This window comes from Lipomyces oligophaga, assembly GCF_038497815.1.
Source record: "Lipomyces oligophaga strain CBS 7107 unplaced genomic scaffold V1516scaffold_3, whole genome shotgun sequence".
In the NCBI taxonomy this organism is placed as follows: Eukaryota; Fungi; Ascomycota; class Lipomycetes; order Lipomycetales; family Lipomycetaceae; genus Lipomyces; species [Lipomyces] oligophaga.
Window position 1 is genome coordinate 198,842 of NW_027117787.1, and position 18,477 is coordinate 217,318.

Consider the following 18,477-nt stretch of genomic DNA (forward strand, 5'->3'; position numbering starts at 1 on the left):
CGAAGCACCTTTGACCGCCGCACAACACGGGTACTACTGCAGCAACCCTTAGAGGCAGACACAAACGAGCGCAGACGAGCGGATTTTTCACTCCAGCCACAGATACGATCGCCAAATCCGGTATATATTAGTAGGTCTATAAGAGATGCTTGCACAGCTTTAAGATTGGACAGCTCCAGTCGTTTGGCTCGGAGCGCGTTCTTGTAGGAGTCTACTGCCAGCTCCAGACGACTTAGCAGGCATAACCCTGCTAGAAATTCTGTGCAATTTTAGACAAGCTAGTACTTTTTTTCAGAGATAAATATGCAAACCTCTTGCCGCTCTTTTCACTATCCTTTGCTATCTCCTTACACCGCATACGTGCGAATGCCAGGGTCCACTGTCGACGACGCGTTTACGCGAGTGCATCCTGTCACATTCAGACGCGTGCTTGACGCGTCCGCCGAGAATCCCTAACCGTTGCATATAAACTTCCCGTTCACTTACTCAATTCGACTGTACGAGTTTTGATCCTCCACATAATTCGCCGAGAGCCGTTAAGTTTTCTCCATTTATTCTTTTAACCAGGGGTTGCTCGCGAAGCTGTCTACGATCTAATTACTGATTTTGGAAGTAATCAAAACTTTTCGAGGTAGCTCCCGGTTGAACTAAAATTGTCTAACTGGGCGCAAGCGGAAGTCAGACGCTCACAGTTACAGATAGACATCACTGACGTAGTTATAACCTGGAACACAGAGAGCAGATATGGCTAGTCGATGGCTAGTTGTTTGGACGCTTACGGCTAGAATAAATTGTTACTACCAGCGGAGATTACCAAACGAACAGATTTTTATTAAGCCAAAATTAGACTGAAACATCCTTCATGATTCGATACAACACAGAACCTGGTTTAATTAACTATTTCAGCCATGACTCCATTTTGAGACATCCTGAAGTAAGTAACAAAACCGAGTAAAAATATCATCTCTTTTCAAAGTCACATTTCTAGACATCTAAAAGTGGTAAGCAGGCTTGTCGTCTTTCGAGATGACATCCCACAGGGCCTCAATGACCTTGACGATCTCTTCTGGGAGGGCACCCTTGTTGGAGTCCTCAAAATTTTCAGTCAAATGGCTAAGCTTTCGGGCTCCAAGAATAACAACGTTGCCATCCCACTCATTCAGAGCAGAGTGGTATCTGATCCAACGAAGAGCGATTTCATTTACGCTGATGCCGTACTTTTTAGCAATCTCGTTCAACTTTTCACTGGCGTCAAACACAGTGTCCTTGTAATACAAGCCACGGAAGAACTCTCCATAGGCAGCTTTGGTATCAAATCGACCGCCTTCTGCAACCTCTTGTCCACGCTTGACGTTCGAGAAAAAACCGCCAGCAAGAGGAGACCAGGCATAGTAGGCGATATTGTGCTTCTTCAACAAAGGAAAGATCTTGGTTTCAGGCTGACGTGACACGATGTTGTACATGCCCTGGAGAACCGAGGGTTTAACCCAGTTATTCTTCTCCGCAATATCCAAGAATGCTTGGATATCATCTTCGGAGTAATTGGACAGACCAAAGTGCTCGAACGCACCCTGTTCGTAGAGCTCGTTAAGAGCTCGGTGGGTTTCCTCAAATGGAATTGACCGATCAGGCGCATGAAGATAGAGAATATGGACCTTCTTGACTTTAAGACGCTCAAGTTGGCCGGGAACAGTCTTGATGATGCTTTCATACGAGTGAGTTCCGGGAACGAATGAAATTGTTTTTGTATCGACTGCAAAGCCCTTTGCAGCAACGTCTGCTTCACCCATGACTTTTTCGGCCAAGGTAGCCATATCAGCTCCGGGATATGCGTAAGCAGTGTCAAGCTGCTTGCATCCGTACTTTTCGCATACTTCTAGGAAAGGTTCAATTGAAGCTGCGTCCTCGAGAACACCGGGAGTGCCCCAGCTAGCGCAACCTAGAACGAGTTTTGGAACCATTTTAAGATAAAAATATCAATTGAGAAGCTGAATGTGGATTCTAAATGATGGAATAACCTAATTGTTGACTTGACTGATGATGGTATTAGGCCGATCGAACATATATATTAGCGCTAAGGATATTGCCCCAAAGCTACCTCACTCAACATTAGTAAGCACCCTGGGTTTGTCATCACGATCGTGATCACGAGCCTAATGACCACAACAGATTATACAGAAGAATGTATGGAAACTGGAATAAAGTAACAATTTTTATAAAATATTCTAGTAGAAACATTCAATATCGGTAGAGGAGGGTTTGGATGGGCTTGATGATGTCTCTGACGTATCGCTCAGGCAATCCTGGGGAAGTCCATGAGGGTGCCTCAGTTTAATTTACAATTTGCGTCATAATAGACAGTATTTTGCCCGTAATAAACTTCGATTTCACAGCATATTTATGGATTTCGTACTGACACAAAAGCTTACTATCATAGTAGCGCAACGGAAACCTCAGGAGGTGCTGCAACAAGAACAATATGAACCGTTCTGCGGAAGGCTGATGCCCGCGACCAGAAGATAATAAGCCCCAGCTTGGTCCGAAGTTGAATACTTCGTGGGCCATCGACAGCGAAACAATTTACCAGCTATCATCTCACGATTAACTTTTAAGTGATTGCTACATAATTCGCATAAACATTTATGGCCAATCACAGCTAACAGATAGCGATTAGAGCCGTCGGTCGGAGGTTCCTTGCGGCTAACTAAATCCAGTTAGCTCAAACCTTGATATCGGTTATCGAAGCCTAACCCTAGAGATTTGCTCATCGCAAGAAGAATGAGTGGGAAGAATAACAGAGGTAGGGACGGGAAAATGTAGCGCGAGCGGATAAGATTGACAATGGAACAAGATTTGTGAAAGCTTGAGCAAAAGAGCTTTTTTACTTGATATATCTGCGAGTCCTTTCTCTTCATTTTAGTTTCTGCACCGCTATTTCGCTGTCCGCCGTATGCTAGTGTAATCGGTTCACCCAACAACCATTTCAGCCTTTTGAAGCAGCTGAATATATATCCCAACACCCGTCCAGTGATTTCTCAAGCGAAACTCATTGTATAGACAGTATAACAATTCAGATTCGATATTTGCAAAGGGAGCTATCCATCTGGTGCGACAGCTAGTGTATCGAAGTGTTTGGTTAGTCTCAGTAGGTCTCCGCTTCCGCCTCCAGGTTTGTCTTTCTTTTCCCTTGGACAGCTGAATCTTAGGGCGGTTAAGACTTCTCTGCTTGCATCATCTAATTGCATCATTTATTTTCCGCTTTTTTCAACCTTCTTATACGATCATCATCATATCCAAGCTGTCATGCAGTTCAGTATTTTACTTGCAGTTCTTACCACTTCGATTCTGGCAGGACAATCAGAAGTATACAGTCCGTTATTGTCTCGATCTAGATTGCCATTTAGCAATGAGGAGCGCACCTCGTCCGCACGCTTTGATTCAGTTGAAGATTGTTCCAGTGATATTCTTTATAGAAGTTTTGATGATTCAGTTTTGCATCTGAAAGGAGCGAAATTAAATCCTGGAAATTGCTCTATCAAGAACTCTGCAGATTTGGATCCTGAACTGGTCAATGTAACTCCGATACCGACAAGAACAAGTTGTCATGGATTAGACTCGATTTCGTTTAACATAGTCTATCAGGTACCAGAGGCTACAGGCCAAAATCCCTACTTCTTCTCTGGTGGCATGGCAAAATCGAAAAGTAGTCGACGGAGAAGACAAGTCATTCCATCAAAAGGTGGAAGCAGTGCTTTGATAATTGTTGGTGGTAGAGCTAGCAGGGACTTTCAGCCTGATAGAAAACTGCTAGCGACGCCAGTTTGTGAGCAAACTAGACTGAATTTATTTAAGTATGTTTTGTTGCATTATTTTCAAATGGTGCTATTGGTTTATTGACATTTTACTAGTGAGCGAACTCAAATTCATGCGCAGGAATTTTTGGAGCCAACACCGACTGTGGCCATTTCGGCTGCTGCTTATGATAATTTCAGTTTTCGCGAGCAGCCATCTAAAGAACAATTTGATCCTCTGCTACAACTTTACGAAAGTGACGATGATGGAGCAACAATCATTATTGATCGCGATTCAGTCATTCTGCTAAAGGTTGGAGATCTGATAAGCATACTGATGAATGCTTTTCCATCAAAGCAACTGGCCCCATTTCTTGAACTTCTGGTCACTAAAGCAATTTTCTTTCTTGATGAGATTTCAACCTCCATGACTGCAGCTCGGTTGTCGATATCAGATATCGGGCTAATAGAATATGCACGATTTTCATTGTCTGGGATCTTCTATAGTCATCCTTTTTTGCTACTGCTATCTACGCTATCGTTGGTTATGTGTCGGTTATAATTTTGAGGGTTAATTTGATCTCCATGGCGTTTAATATTTTTTATGGTTCAAAAAGTTTTAATCTCTGCGCTTTTCTTCCACGATTTTTTCATCATGTCTTAATGATGCTGTTGAATTTTTGTTTATTCAAAACAGTGTGTACTATTTTTTTGGGGGCTGGGTACGGAATTATGATAATAAATAAATCTTCTATATAATTAGATAATTATATGATCAGCGATGTTTTCGGCTAGCATATATCGGGCCTCCGGCCTCTGTATCACAAATTCAAGCGGCGCATTTGGTCGACTGGATCTTTTTGAGAGGGGATTATGACAGAGTAAAATAGTCAAAATTCGAGGGTCTCCATCAATTTCACTTGTGTCTTTGCTGAGATGACTCAAGCAATCTAGTCGCAGTAAATGAGATATGACTGGTTGATAGAAGTAGACCTGAGAAGTAGCGGTTATAGAGCATTCTATGGAGTTATGAGAGCCATCTAACCAATTATCCAAGATTGAGCCGAATAAGAAGCAATTACTAGACCCGCTCGCTCTAAATTTCTCCACCAAGTTTCTCCCGAACAACGGATGGCTTTTGCTCCAATAATTTGATTAACTTTTCGGTTTTACTCTTTCATTACACCTCTTTCTCCAGGAATCCGAAATAGAGGGTTTGATATCCCTGTATTCACTGCACAGGCATCAGAAATATACTAATAAGATTCGATATCTGGTGGAGAAGGTGGAGAAACTATTTACGACGAACTGTCTACGGTGAAGTCTTCAAATGTAGTTTTATAGATCTTTAGAAGCAGTAATAGTAATGAGTCTATTGATTATACTTTTAGTCAACTAGCTAGACTATTCTATGTGGTGGGGAATTTAAAAGTAATAGATTAGGAAATATGTTTACATTGGCTCTGCTAGATCTGAACTATCGGAGGTCGAGGAGGAGGAGGAGGAGGGGGAGACAAAACCTTATCGTGGTCGAAGCTCCTCAACCTCCCATCTCGATCATTCGTCTAGTTGCTGGTCACTTTTCGTCTTATTTAAATACACTCTTGTTATCCTTCGTCCAATCTTTTTGTCTCAGTTTGATAGTTCCTATATTGAAAATCTTATCATTCACAATGGCTGATGTATGTTTTTGCAATTGAGTGACTCAAAATATGGCCATCGGTCAATTAGCTGATTGGTTATCATTTTGATAGAGAGCAAGCGAGAATACTAACATCGGTGCACTAGCTCTCTTACATCTCTTCTCTCCCTCCTGCAAACCAGGCTCTCTTCCATGCGAAGATCGCCAAAAAGATGACGTGAGTATTTCTTGAATTGTATCTACAGGCATTTCAATTGGCCAAATTTTGGCTAACAAATGTTGCCAATAACAACAGCTTCTCTGAGTTGGCAGAGAAGATGAACCGGTCCGAGACCTGGGTAGCTGCTGCATTCTACGGCAACATGCCTTTCGCCCAGGAAGACATTGACTCTATTGTTAAGATCCTGGAAATTGATCCTATGACTGTAGAGGCCATTGCGCCCGCTGTTAACTTCATGCCCGATCGTGCCTCTAAAACCGAAATGCCTCCTCGCGATCCGACCATCTACCGTCTCTACGAGATTGTCCTCGTCTACGGCTACGCTTTTAAGAGTGTCATTGCGGAGAAGTTTGGTGATGGTATCATGTCCGCTATTTGCTTCACTAGCAAAATTGATAAGGAAGTCGATGAGGATGGTACCTGGGTCAAAATCACCCTTCGTGGAAAGTTCTTGCCTTACGTTAAGTACTAAATCACCCTTTTAACGTATATTTTGTCCGTATCTATTCGACCTTTTTCGGATGTTATTATTTTGATAAAATAAAATTTTTATTCACTATATATCTTGTCATGTTAATTATTTCCAGTTGATCACGCCTATGAAAACCAATAAATAGAACTCCTCATTTAGTCTCTCACATTACCATTCTTCGCACTGCTGTCTCCATACTCTCTATTCATCTCGCGCAACATATAACCCTGAATAATATTCTCCTGATACTCGGCCATACCCACTGAGTATCTTCCCTTTCTGTACGAACTCAATCATCTCCAAGAACCCAGCTGGAGAGTTTTCATCATTATCCATCGTCCAAATTTGAACTCCAATTGTATTCCATCCGTCTGCATCAAGTATTCCAATAGGAATAGGAAATTCGATTTGAGGACCAATATCACTAACATATTTCCCTACTTGCCAGCCATTCAAGAAGAATTCTGCCCGGATTCCGTTACTTTTTGATGATTCTTCGTTTGCAGCAACTCTAAGACTAAGTGGCACGCTCAGCAAATCAGAAATTTTAATCATTACATCTGCCCGATAAAATTTAATTCCCGAAATGCGCTTTTGACCTTCCGGATATTTGGCATGGTCAAAAAACGGTTTCTCTTCTCTCCATTTACTTGGATCTGTAAAAGGGAAATGTGCACCAGCTCGTAATGCATAACTTCCACCTTCATTGTATGGTGCACGGAGCAGATCATCGAAAGCTTCTCCTCCATGATTGCCTTGAATTCGCCAATCATAGAACAATCCGCATTCATTACTGTCTGAATCGTCGCATAAAAGTTTGATACCTCTAATTCCTCGAGGGGCGATTTTTATTTCACTTAGTTCCTCATCGTCATAGCCCATGTGATCAAGTACAACCAAAACGATATTTTCTCCCTCATTTAAAATACTATCTTTTGAAAATGCATATTCTGTCTCCAGATGGTCCAGATCAGGAGAACCTCTATGTGAAGCAAAGTATCTGCCGTTGAGCCAAATTGTGAATCCAAACGCTGTGCCTCCCCAGATATTGATATAAAGCTTTGATGCTTGGTTCCCCTGAAACCGCCCACGATATATAATAACTCCAACGTGGTAACCATAATCTCCAGCATATAGAACAGGAAGCGTGATAGGTGGATATTCATTGTTGCTATACTTAAATTTGTCACATATTGTCCACATTGAGTCATCGTATTCTACTTCCAGTTCAGGCAAAGAATCTATCATTTTCCAGTCTTGTTGCGTTAGAACCGGAACTTCGACCCACCCAAGATTATTACTGGGGGGAATGACTTCAAATATGTATGATCCATATACTGTCCAATGACCATTTGTCACTAATTTGCTATTCCAGAGAACGCCACTGAAGTCTCTACTGATAAACACTTCAACTCTGGTACTATCATTCTCTTCTAGATCGATATCTCCAAAAATTGAGAGATATTTGTTCACGAAATCGACAACAGTTGCATTCCGAACAAGATATGGACCGAATACTATCACTTTGGTCTTTTCGGGAATTCCATGTTCATTCTCTATCTCAATTATGGGAGCCCAGACTCGATAGATGTCGGGCCGATTAAATAACAAAATACTATATTTGGCTGTCTGTATTATTGCTTCCTGTTCATCATTTAAGAGAAAAATAGTATCCAAATCGTTACTCTGAGTAACCGTTGCAGCGATATTTGAATTCTGTTTTATCCTGCTGCCTCGTGTGCTATATAGTTTCAATTTCTCATCACCCAGCCCTCGAAAATATATTTGATTGTAGTCCTCAAAAGCTCCGTACATGACTATAATCGGTTTTTCGTTAAACAATGTCCATGTGAATATTTCCATTGTGGAGTATCCAATTGTAATATCACCGGCAGCATAATCAGTCACCACGATCTTGGATTCATGAGGACGTAGTGCCATCGGTCTTCCGAAAGGTATTCTAGTTTTCCCCTGTTGTTTTATATCAACATCAAGATAAAAGGTCATTCCCATAGTCTCGTAATCAGTGCCAGCTCGGATTACATAGTACCCAGTACCTGTGTTAGGGTCTCTAAGTTCGGTAACGAATACATCTTCATTATCAGAATATTGATACGAGATTGAATCCGACACAAATTTCGCTGATAGTAGACTTGGCGAAGCTTGCAAAAAAGTCCACAATAACTTGCTTTCGCTAGTTTTCTCTCGAATCTGCCCACCTTCGCCCATAGGTGCGATATAATCAAAGGAAGTATATGAGGTTGAACATCCTATACTACCCCAATTTGTTCCGCCAATAACAATGTGCGAAGATAATGCGGTAAACTTGTGAGCGACAAGGGATTTTTGAAACGAGTTAATATAATCAGGGCCCAGAATGAGCTCGCAATGATCATAACCAGTGCCACCCCAGTTATCAAAACTGCCAACCTGATACTCAGCCATAAATTTATACTTATCTGATCCTGAATGAATCAGTAAATTCGAATCTATATAGTCGGAGATGTTGGAGCAGCTGAATTCTTCTCTATGTAGATTTATGCTTTGGATGTCGAAGGGAGAAGTATCAGAGCTTAAATCAGATCCAATTATGGGAACCACGATTCCCATTTTCTTGATCACCTCTGAAATTAATCTCAAAAAAGATTTATCATAGTCATCTTCTAGCTTAATTGCTATTACAGCACCATCCATATCAATCTGGTTGCGAGCAATGGTAGGTATAAGATGCGCAAAATATCTCATCCAAGCATTAGTAAAGTCGCGAGAAGTTGTCGAACCGATATCGGCGTCAGAATTATCCAAGAGCCATACAGGAATTCCACCAGCATTGATATGTTCTCTCATGAAATAGGGTCCAGGTCTGGCAATAACAAATAATCCAGCACGCTTTGCATCTTCTAACAGGCTTTGGATATCTCGACCAACACCGTGGAAAATCATTTGACTCTCAGAAATATGATGATAGCCCCAATTAAATGGTACAGTAACGGTGTTGTAGCCCAAAGCGCGCATCTTCTGAAAGATGTCGAAGTAACTATGTTGGACTGGTAAACGCCAGTGATGGAACTCACCACTAACAATAAATTGCCGTTCTCCATTAATCAAAAAAGAGTTATCATCCCTACATGAGACATTAATTGGAATCAAAGAATAACAATAAAGACTTACCACTGTACGATTGTGGACATGGCGGATTTGACTTTTGCTGTTCCTGGCCTAGCCAGATCTAAAGCTGACTCTTCGACAGATTCCACGAATGACTTTATCTGGGCAAATGATTCATTAGGGCGGAGCAATGATATCTGTCCAGCTAAGACACAAAAGTAGATCAAAAATCCTAATAGCAACCAGATTGCTCGTCGTTTGCGTTTACCAGTAATCTTAACGTTAGACTTGCTCGAGTCCCCAGAATCGGCCAGAGTCAGCGACTCCAAATCAGATCCAGCAACTTCAAAACTGTGATTTGGTGATCTATGAGTTAATGCCATCCTCATAGCAAGCTTCCTTAAAAGATGATTTCATAAACGCAAATGAGAATGATCTTGTTGACTCGAAGAGCAAAGCATTTGTAAGAAAACAGAAAAAGGAAGGCAGTAAAAAAAAGACGAAAAAAACAAATTCAAAAATTTCATGTGTTAACCCAATTTGGACATTTTCACGCTCGTTCTCTACTCCACTTCATGCTTTTTGGGTCATGATTTTCAGGTAGTACAGGTCGTGATCTCGTTCTTTGTCCAACTCATCACACGACCGGAGACAATCAGCGGGTATTATCAGCAAACACATCCAATTTATAGTTTCAATATTATAACATTTAAATATCTGACGGTATATGGTCTAGAATCAAAGTGAAATTCAATACATTCGCATTCTTTCTTTATTGAAGCCTGTTTTCTCATTTCACTCCGCAAACAACATTTTCTGATCTCATGAATTGCGATAAGCCGCAGTTGACGTCACGCTTAACTCCCTATTGTATCTGGATCGAAAATTTAGAACTGAGCAATTATTACCTCGGAATTGAAATATAATCAAGCTAAACTGAATTCTAAGATTCGTTATGCCAATAAGCAACAATTTATAACAGGATAAAATTTAGTAATCTTAGAGGTTATTGAATGAAGATCTTCTGTTCCAAAGTATCAAATCTTTCCAAATCTGATACGCTAATATCCTTCTGCAATTTTCTAATCCCAGCTAAATATTTTATTGAAATAATAATAATCAAAGAAAGAAGAATTCATCAAAGTCCTATTGATCTTTGTAAAATTTTGAGGGAAGTGAAGAAGTAAAAAAAGAGTGCTCTAGGTGGGGATTGAACCCACGACCGTCGCGTTCCTCATAGAGGAAGTGACCGTGACATCTGATATAGATGTCGATATACAACTATAAGCACTGAGCACAGAGTTAGCGAAATTGTCAACCGACAGATACAATATTTTACGTACCGATGCGCTAACCCCTGCGCCACTAGAGCGTCACTGAGTAAAATGAGAGATCATTCTTCTCATAACCTGCAACCTCCCAAAGCAAGATGAAAAGCGAGTGAAGCTCTACACCGATTTGTACTATTCAATTGCTGCACATGGAAATATCTAATTGATACAGGCAGCTGGTTAGTTGATTACAGTTATACTTCATTTGACATATCATCTCTTGTTTACTTGACAGCCAAGTTTCTATGGCGCAATTGAGAATCTATTAGACTGTAATCATCGTCCCGATGACAACATCAGCAAAAGTACCGGACTTATAAGAAGAAACGATCCGAGCAAGCGAATCAGATAAAATAAATGTACTTGTGATTAATCAGCCTGCAAATGCTGAGTTATTTTGTTTACAGATTTGAATCATACAGGGATGAAAGAAATCGATCCAAACTAATTTGGTTGACAAACGAGCATAGAAAACTATCTTGAGTGTGACTTTCAGCTCCCACTATTCTAGATTGTCATCCTTTATAAATTTCAGCAGGTTTCAGAGATGAAGCAGTGGATGACAGGTTCACGTTTGAGACTTTGGAAAGCAACATAATCTGGAGATAGTCTGAGCCTCCGGCCTGGTCTTAATCAATTGCAAGCATTTCGCTTAGGATTCAAAACTAAGCGTAATTTGCAAGCTTCCATATTTTTATCTAAAAAGTTCATTTGTTTGATCTACAAGCAGAGTATGGTCTGACTGGCCTTCATAATGTAAATCCTGGATTGCGAGCAACGAGGACAGTCTGGTGATTTTGGATGGAGATGAAGCATATAAAGAAGTAGGAAATGCTAATTTAGCCGTAGCTAATTTTTAGTCTTTGCCAGTCAGTCGGGCAGAAAATCGCGCTTTATCTGCCACTTCAAGAATACTCTGTGTCTATACTGCAAAGGCGTTCGCTCACTACTATGGACAGAAATCTTACAATTGTAAGAAAGTGGTTCGTAAGAAAGTGGTTCGGTTACAGCTGCATATGATTATAGAAAATTAGATAACAATGTTCACCACCAGAAAGTAAAACTCCGAGCCAAATCACCACGAAAGAATAAAAAATAATAATGAATGCCAAAACTGAATGCGATGGAACTAATCGTAGAAAACCAGAGTGCGAACCTCGATACTTTCGCGTGGACGGGCGTTGGCAGGAGACTCTGGATCGACGAAAGCAGTGTGAGGAGTACGAATAGCGACGTCTTGTTTAGAGTCATAGCATTTGATAAAAATCTCCTCATCCGAGTTCATACCTTTTAAGTAGTAAAACTCCTGGCCGGGATTATATTTGACGGAGCCGGTCTCCCCGTTACGGTCCCGATAGCGGTGCTGAACATGTACAACGTCATCGGGGCCCATATTTTTCGCATCGCCAAGAGCCAGAGGAAATTCCTCAACAGGGCCTGAAAGTGGCTTCCAGTAATTTATGATTTGGAACCGCTTTCCGTTCAAAATGCCCTCAAGTCGATGAGGAGCATGCAGTCTGACGCGCTCGGAAGCCGACCAGGGTGTCTGATCGACGTGCACGAATTGGACAGGATTGCGATACCCGTCCTTAGTTCGAATCGTGTGATCGAAAATAATAACTTCGGCGGCGCCGGTAGCAGATTTGACTGCATCAATGACATCAGGATAATATTCAGCTTTAATGGCGTCGCCGTCAGTCCAATTTGAAAATCCATGGTCGCGATTGTTGAAGGCAAACCCATTCGTGTCTAAAGAGAATTCTTGCTCGCGACCGCGAGCATCGACAACAGATACAGAAACCTTGTTATCCTGATAATTTCTAGTAGGCGTACCTTCAGGAACATCATAGACAATATTGTACGGCTGGGACCCATCAGGAGGAGGACCGTAGAAGTTAAGCACTGCCTGAATTGCAGTTGGGGCAGTCTCGGTTATTGTAGCCATTGCAAATATCTCTGATCAAGCGATAATTACTTTCAGAAACAAAATAGTGAAATTTCGTAGAGTCTCGGGAACTAGAGATAGAGACGTCTGTTAGGAACATCCCGTATTGACTGGGATATATAAATTCACAAGCCGCACTTTTCGAGAACAAAATTAATCAGCTGAGCTTTCGGCCGATAAAATTAATAAGCAGCATATGCTGCATAAAAAGTAGTTATACCATTTACGATTATATAATTGAGATTATATAACAATAAGTCGCTTACTCAGAATATTAAGTGCGATGACGGCAATAGGAATGTTTCAGATTACTTGATCGCACATGTTAGCCAGACATGTTCTTGACCTGTGATACAGGCTTCCCACAATGCAGTATTTTGGTTTGGGAACTAAGCCAATTTCTAGATATTATGGTCGGTGTGACCAACAGATGGACCGATCCAATTTTGCATTACCTAAGCAGATGGCTCCTTTCTGAGTATAGATGTACGAGTGTGATGGATTAGGTCAACACTGCTATTTCTGTTGAAGAACATAGTCCCGAGAAAGAGAAGATTAATAGTTTTGAAGCAAAGCAAATCGGAGGGAAACTTAGATTGTACATTTCCACTCCATTTCGGTGGCTTCGTTGGTCCAGACCTCTTATTCAGTCTTGTTCATAGCCCACAGTACTATAGGCCTCATCTTAAAATCCTGGAAAATTTTTATAATTCAGTGGGCAGTGACAGAATATTCGGTTAATATTATTATTCAGCATTAGTGCCATTGGATAAAATCAAAGTAGTAATGTGTCAGAAGTCAAAAATACCGAGTTTTCTATCCCAATGAACATGGTCCCGACGGCGCAGGGTGTAGGCCCACATGGTCTTCGATCGTGAGAATCACAGGCTTAGCCAAGTCCTATGGAACAGCTTCTCCTGCACTAGTCAAGTACGATGACAAACAGTCCATTAATCAGCGGTCTAAACATTATCCACCGTTTTTAGCTACTCGAGTTTCATTTAAAGCCCTACTTTGCTTTTCCCATAGAACATGCCCGATTTGTCTCAGCGGGTATAAGAAGAATGAGTCGCCTCGGAATACATCCGGCAAGAATCAAAGTAGCCCCTGGAAATTCAAGCAGCCATTTTAGCTGGAAAATTCGTACAGGCAAAATATAGAGTGCTCCGGATGCGATGAAATGTCCAAGTATTATTAACGGTATAATAGGTCTAATTTAGGATATATACATACATTATTGAAAGTACAAAAACAACTTCAGCCAATAAACGGAAAAAACCAAAGATATGAAATAAATGAAAATTAAGATAAAAAAGTAATACCCAGTATCTCGTACAAATTTGCGCTCACGATTGTTATATTCCCTATTAGATAACGCATCTAAAAAAATGACCAGGAAAGACCAGCGAGCTTTATCGACTTCGACTATGCTTCGTGCTTATGTACAAAAACAATTCGGTGAGCTACTTGTGCTCTATAAACAAAAACAAACCAAAATTACCCTGATGTCTGTGAAAATAAAATGAAAATTAAATCAAAGATGATTAAGCGTGAATGGAAGGGACTAGATGAAGCGAAAATGAAAGTGCCTGTGTGTGTACATATATGATGTGTGTTCAGAATAGGAACATGCAAATGGATTTCAGACTGTTTCTAATTGCTGTCCACTGCAATAGCGGCATTTGGCTGTGCCTGATTTGCTTGAGCAGCCGCTTCTGTACCCCGCAAGTTCTATGCATCTAATGACGCATCTCAATTACGGATATTGGGCTTCTGAGCCTGTTCTTCAGCAGTTGGACGTGAACTTAAGGCCCGAGCACCCGGTACTTTTAGCTGAGATTCCTTGACAGTGACCGATAAGCGGTCATTCGGTGCTGTGACTGGACCCCGACCAACATCACTCCATGGACGATGCTCCTGATTGAACTGCTCAATCGTTATCCATTTTTGTAACTCGACACTAAAGGCATAACCTTCGAAACGCCCATTTGTAAGCGCACGTCTTGAATATTCCTTCATCAGCACCTTTTCGTACTCGTAAGGGATCAAGACCGACCGGCCCATGAATGTTGCTTGACGAAGAGGGATAATATCATCTATCAGATATTTGTGATTGTTTTTGCAGGATATTATGTTTGGATGACCGACAGGGTCGACCTCTGCCAGTGCAGTTAAATCGATATAGATGCCGGTCTCTTGTTCGACAAAACGACCATCAATGACGTTCAGACCATTTCCTTTTGTACGATAGATAAAGTAGGGATTGATGTCTATGTAATACTTTCGAGTAGTTCCATCCGAATGGCGATAAGTATATGTCGTGCCATTATGATGTTTGGCGAGCTCAGCCATGGTCTTGACAAACATCTGGACATCGACGTCGACATCCCAAGGCATAGGCTGTCCATTCCACCACCAGCCAAGTAAGGTCCCGTGAGCAATCCAAGTTTGCAAACCATAGTCCTCATTAAACTGCAGCCAGGCGTGAAGCATCATGCGAATGCGCTCCTCGCGTTCCGCCTTGGAAATGTCGCGTTTGAAGTACCGCTTGTCATAGTGTAAGCCGTGCCAACCCTTTCCTTTCTGATTTTTGACTTGCGGTTCCGAATAGTACTTCGGTGGTCCTGTAGCCGGCGCCGGTGGGGGAGCAAGGTAGAATAGTTCATGGGTGATGGACATGGGTGACATGCTGGTTGAAGAGGGGTCGAAACGAGCAAAGGCCGTAAGAAGGGTTGATAGTCCGGTGACCACGAGCAGAAGTGCAGTACAGTATACAATATTTGAGCGGCGAATCATTTTAGGTATGATACAGAGTAGAGAATCGAATATATTCGGACCGGAAAACCAGAAGCCAACGAAAAAAAAAAACCACAAGCTGATCGCGTGCTTATCTAAAATAGACAGACCCTAACGGAAGTCTTGCCGATAAAAAGAAGGACGTCCTCTACCCTAGTCGTATAAGAGGGACCGAGGCGAGCAGTATTTATGCAGAAGCCGGCAGGACAGAAGAAGCGACCAAACCAGACGACACGCGGGCACACGCAAACAAAAAGCGAGCAAACAAAAACAACTGAATAGAACAAAGAAAACAAAGCAAAGAGAAAGAAAGATGGAAGCTGGCCACGCAAGCAGCAGCAGCAGCAATTGGTTAAAGAGGATGTTAAAGGGCGTGTGAGCGAGCGTGTGAGCGTGCGAAGAGCTTTCAATCAGAGCAAGACTGGAGAGTAAAGTTAACCGATTGCGCCCGCTGGGAGTGCACGCGCGTCAGTCTCACTCTACGGGCTGAACACTGTCTACTTCTACCCTACAGAACTCAGTTTGGTCGGATAATCAAGCCGTCGCTTTACAGTCTAATCTGATGAACGGCGAGACCTGCCGAAGAGCACGGTATACAAAACCTGATTTATCCGCACATCGATGCTGCTCGCATCGCATTTCCTTGCAACATCTCCCTCGAGTCCCTGCTTTATCGCCGTGATTTTCACCCACTGCTGACTCGCAGATCTTCCTTAGTTTCCGATTCCCTGCGTGTGTCTGTGGCAATACCCCTTCTGACCCGTTCTGTGATCATGGCCACTAGTTTTTGATACGCCGAAGGAGGGCTCAGGGCAGTCATTGCTGACTGCCAGGTCAGTGAACCTTTGGTGCCGTCCGGGTTTATCCTTAAAGCCATTCTTCCCACTGTGCATAGTCGAGCGGCACAACCGTCCAACGCTTTGCCTCACTTATGCATCGCTCATGGCTCAGTAGTACTGCTAGGACAAGCAGCTGCTGGGAGTCTGATCATTCAGCTTCACTGGTGCGAACGATCTTTGTCGGTGCAGTTTTATTTGGACTCTCTGGATCAACTGCGGACTGACTGGCGATTTGGACGGTCGACTCCGTCAACCCTTTATCGGCCTCTCCGACCCCCGCTTGTGTTTCGATATCTGTAGTCGGCCCAGGACGCCTCAGCCTGCAGCTTGTAGGTTTGTAGCCGAATTCCAGTCCCGTTCATTGGCTGGCGGCTGGCAGTGCTCCATAGTCTATGGCTTGCCACCCTCTGCGTCAGAGCAAAACTTACTGGAATCACTGGGACAGCTGCTAGATCTGTGCACGTAAAACTAGTTCTTTCTCCACTGACACATTTCCTCCACATCAGAGGGGTTGTTACTTCGGAATGTCTACAACAAAGCAAAGTATATTTGCGAGCAAGTCCAGAAGATGGAGATTATTTATCCTTTTTACTCTGTACGTCAGCCTTATGCTGCCTAAGCGCGCAGCTATGATTGATAACATTATCTGCGTAATTACAAGCCCGTCCTCATTATACATACATACATACAAAACAGAAGTAACAAGCATAAAGTCGAATATCAATATGAATATCAATACGAATATCAAATGAAAGGAAGTTTAACGTTTCATAGCCAGTAATACATAATACAGACCTCCCTTAACAGCCGTCTATGCCTTCATATACGACGAGTACCATACAAAACAATATCCAACACCACCCGTTATCATCATGAGCATTCCCGACCACCATAGTTTGTCCGCGTCCCAGTCCGCTCGTCGGACAGCATTGGTGCGCTTACGATTTTCAAACGACCGGCGTAGTCGCATTCGCGTGCTAACAGCGCTGGCTGTGCTGGATGCTGACCCTGAGCCTGTGCTTGAAGTCGTAGGGTTCATGGTCACAGTAGGCAACATCAGCGGAGGACGGTAGACCAGATACAACGGCTTAACGTAATCCCCTTCATAATTTTTCAAATCCAGTCTGTATTCTCCATGGTATGTGTCGATGTAGATCTCCCAATAGGTAAATATCTCCCACTGGTCATATCTTGTGTATTCAGAGTCAGTGCTGTCACAGGGCTCGGAAAGAAGTTGTCGGCCATCTACTGAAATCGGTGTGAGAATAATTGATCCGTTCGTTTCGATCGAGTAAGTTCCATGCTGAAATTGTAGCACGGCGACAGGGCAACCAGGCTCTGATGCTATCAGGAATTAGTACTACTTCCCTTAAAATAATATACTGAATGCACTTACGATTAGACTTCACGATGTAATATGCCTCTTCATAATGTCCATCATCGGTGAAGCTCAAGCTCATTCCCGGTAATCGTGGCTCGATTAGCAGTTCATCCACCGGATCGTAGAATCCCTACAGAAATCCAGTTAGTTCTAGCGTTCCCCAGATGCGACAAATACGACTTACCGGTCCTGTAAAAACCGTCCGCGACTTAGACGACCATGTGCCTGTTAGCGAAGTAATATTATCCCCAGCACTTGCAGATCCTAGAAAAGTGGCCACTAGTAGTGTCACTAATGTCCATGCAATCATTTTGTATGTCTATTAAAAAAGTAAAATATATGCTATTTCCAGTGAGAAAATATCGATCGTAAAATATCTCTCCGCAGGTGATAGATGTTGATGCCGCGACTTGGTAGCTCCAAATGTTTTATATTATGCTCGCTTTAGAACACTCTTTGTCGAGGTCGGCCAGTTCTGCGCCCTCTAGCGACTGGACCACCCTCTTTATATCAAACAAAGAAAACAAAAAATTACGAAAATATTATTAAAACGCGACGAAAAAATTAATAGTCAAAGAACTAGAGAAAAATCTAAGCGACTTCTATATGATTTGCACTTCTAAGGAGCATGGGATCTCCTGCTGGATTTCGGTTCAATATCAAACACTGTGGAAAAAAGGCATTAATGTGAAACAATTTCACGTTTGTACCGAGGGCGAAGCAACGGTGTGCCAAAAAAAAAACGCATTACGCGTTGTACGAAAGAGCTGAAGAATTCCAGAGGTGGTTTAATTTTGCTTATTTGATTAATTTACCTATACCTATTTCTATGTTTCCAGCTAATGGAATTCAGATTTGTGAAATTCCAATCTTAATTTGCTAATCCATGTTTTTGCTGCAAATCGAGATCTCCTTGCTCTCAAGGAATAACGATCTGGTAAAGGATAAAATT

The 18,477-nt window shown here is 42.1% G+C and overlaps 7 protein-coding genes and 1 non-coding gene across 8 annotated transcripts; 2 read left to right on the plus strand and 6 right to left on the minus strand.

The window, feature by feature from the left end:
• Positions 1–811: 811 nt before the first annotated feature.
• Positions 812–2,085, minus strand: V1516DRAFT_672432 (NADP-dependent oxidoreductase domain-containing protein). Its single transcript, XM_066921747.1, has one exon. It carries the CDS (start codon positions 1,959–1,961, stop codon positions 993–995), a length of 969 nt encoding a protein of 322 aa, XP_066777824.1. The 5' UTR covers positions 1,962–2,085; the 3' UTR covers positions 812–992.
• Positions 2,086–3,303: 1,218 nt separating this feature from the next.
• Positions 3,304–4,353, plus strand: V1516DRAFT_684636 (uncharacterized protein; the record flags this gene model as incomplete). Its single annotated transcript, XM_066923571.1, has 2 exons — positions 3,304–3,851; positions 3,909–4,353. The coding sequence occupies 2 exons, from the start codon at positions 3,304–3,306 to the stop codon at positions 4,351–4,353; spliced, it is 993 nt and encodes a 330-aa protein (XP_066777825.1).
• A 1,027-nt stretch (positions 4,354–5,380) lies between these two features.
• On the plus strand, positions 5,381–6,214 carry V1516DRAFT_672437 (cyanate lyase C-terminal domain-containing protein). The gene is made up of 3 exons (XM_066921748.1): positions 5,381–5,473; positions 5,580–5,650; positions 5,729–6,214. The coding sequence occupies exons 1-3, from the start codon at positions 5,465–5,467 to the stop codon at positions 6,123–6,125; spliced, it is 477 nt and encodes a 158-aa protein (XP_066777826.1). The 5' UTR covers positions 5,381–5,464; the 3' UTR covers positions 6,126–6,214.
• Positions 6,215–6,326: 112 nt separating this feature from the next.
• On the minus strand, positions 6,327–9,616 carry V1516DRAFT_663301 (uncharacterized protein; the record flags this gene model as incomplete). Its single annotated transcript, XM_066920499.1, has 2 exons — positions 6,327–9,249; positions 9,297–9,616. 2 exons carry the CDS (start codon positions 9,614–9,616, stop codon positions 6,327–6,329), a joined length of 3,243 nt encoding a protein of 1,080 aa, XP_066777827.1.
• An 812-nt stretch (positions 9,617–10,428) lies between these two features.
• V1516DRAFT_t37 lies at positions 10,429–10,605 on the minus strand. The gene is made up of 2 exons: positions 10,569–10,605; positions 10,429–10,465 (listed from the first exon to the last, which is right to left on the minus strand). It is a non-coding gene; the product is annotated as a tRNA-Tyr (tRNA).
• A 1,088-nt stretch (positions 10,606–11,693) lies between these two features.
• On the minus strand, positions 11,694–12,509 carry V1516DRAFT_684639 (uncharacterized protein; the record flags this gene model as incomplete). Its single annotated transcript, XM_066923572.1, has 1 exon — positions 11,694–12,509. The coding sequence occupies one exon, from the start codon at positions 12,507–12,509 to the stop codon at positions 11,694–11,696; it is 816 nt and encodes a 271-aa protein (XP_066777828.1).
• A 1,752-nt stretch (positions 12,510–14,261) lies between these two features.
• On the minus strand, positions 14,262–15,305 carry V1516DRAFT_621852 (LicD family-domain-containing protein; the record flags this gene model as incomplete). Its single annotated transcript, XM_066919548.1, has 1 exon — positions 14,262–15,305. One exon carries the CDS (start codon positions 15,303–15,305, stop codon positions 14,262–14,264), a length of 1,044 nt encoding a protein of 347 aa, XP_066777829.1.
• A 1,439-nt stretch (positions 15,306–16,744) lies between these two features.
• Positions 16,745–18,126, minus strand: V1516DRAFT_672445 (protein ROT1). Its single transcript, XM_066921749.1, has 3 exons — positions 17,710–18,126; positions 17,541–17,655; positions 16,745–17,488 (listed from the first exon to the last, which is right to left on the minus strand). Exons 1-3 carry the CDS (start codon positions 17,833–17,835, stop codon positions 16,956–16,958), a joined length of 774 nt encoding a protein of 257 aa, XP_066777830.1. The 5' UTR covers positions 17,836–18,126; the 3' UTR covers positions 16,745–16,955.
• Between the last annotated feature and the right edge of the window lie 351 nt (positions 18,127–18,477).

Bases quoted from the DNA above. Each gene is read 5' to 3' on its own strand.
- V1516DRAFT_672437 (XM_066921748.1), top strand. The intron at 5,651-5,728 runs GTGAGTATTTCT...CAATAACAACAG, and splicing joins AAGATCGCCAAAAAGATGAC to CTTCTCTGAGTTGGCAGAGA.
- V1516DRAFT_672445 (XM_066921749.1), bottom strand. From the start codon at position 17,835: ATGATTGCATGGACATTAGTGACACTACTAGTGGCCACTTTTCTAGGA. The intron at 17,656-17,709 runs GTAAGTCGTATT...GGATTTCTGTAG, and splicing joins GGACGGTTTTTACAGGACCG to GGATTCTACGATCCGGTGGA. The intron at 17,489-17,540 runs GTAAGTGCATTC...AATTCCTGATAG, and splicing joins TTACATCGTGAAGTCTAATC to CATCAGAGCCTGGTTGCCCT.
- V1516DRAFT_672432 (XM_066921747.1), bottom strand. From the start codon at position 1,961: ATGGTTCCAAAACTCGTTCTAGGTTGCGCTAGCTGGGGCACTCCCGGT.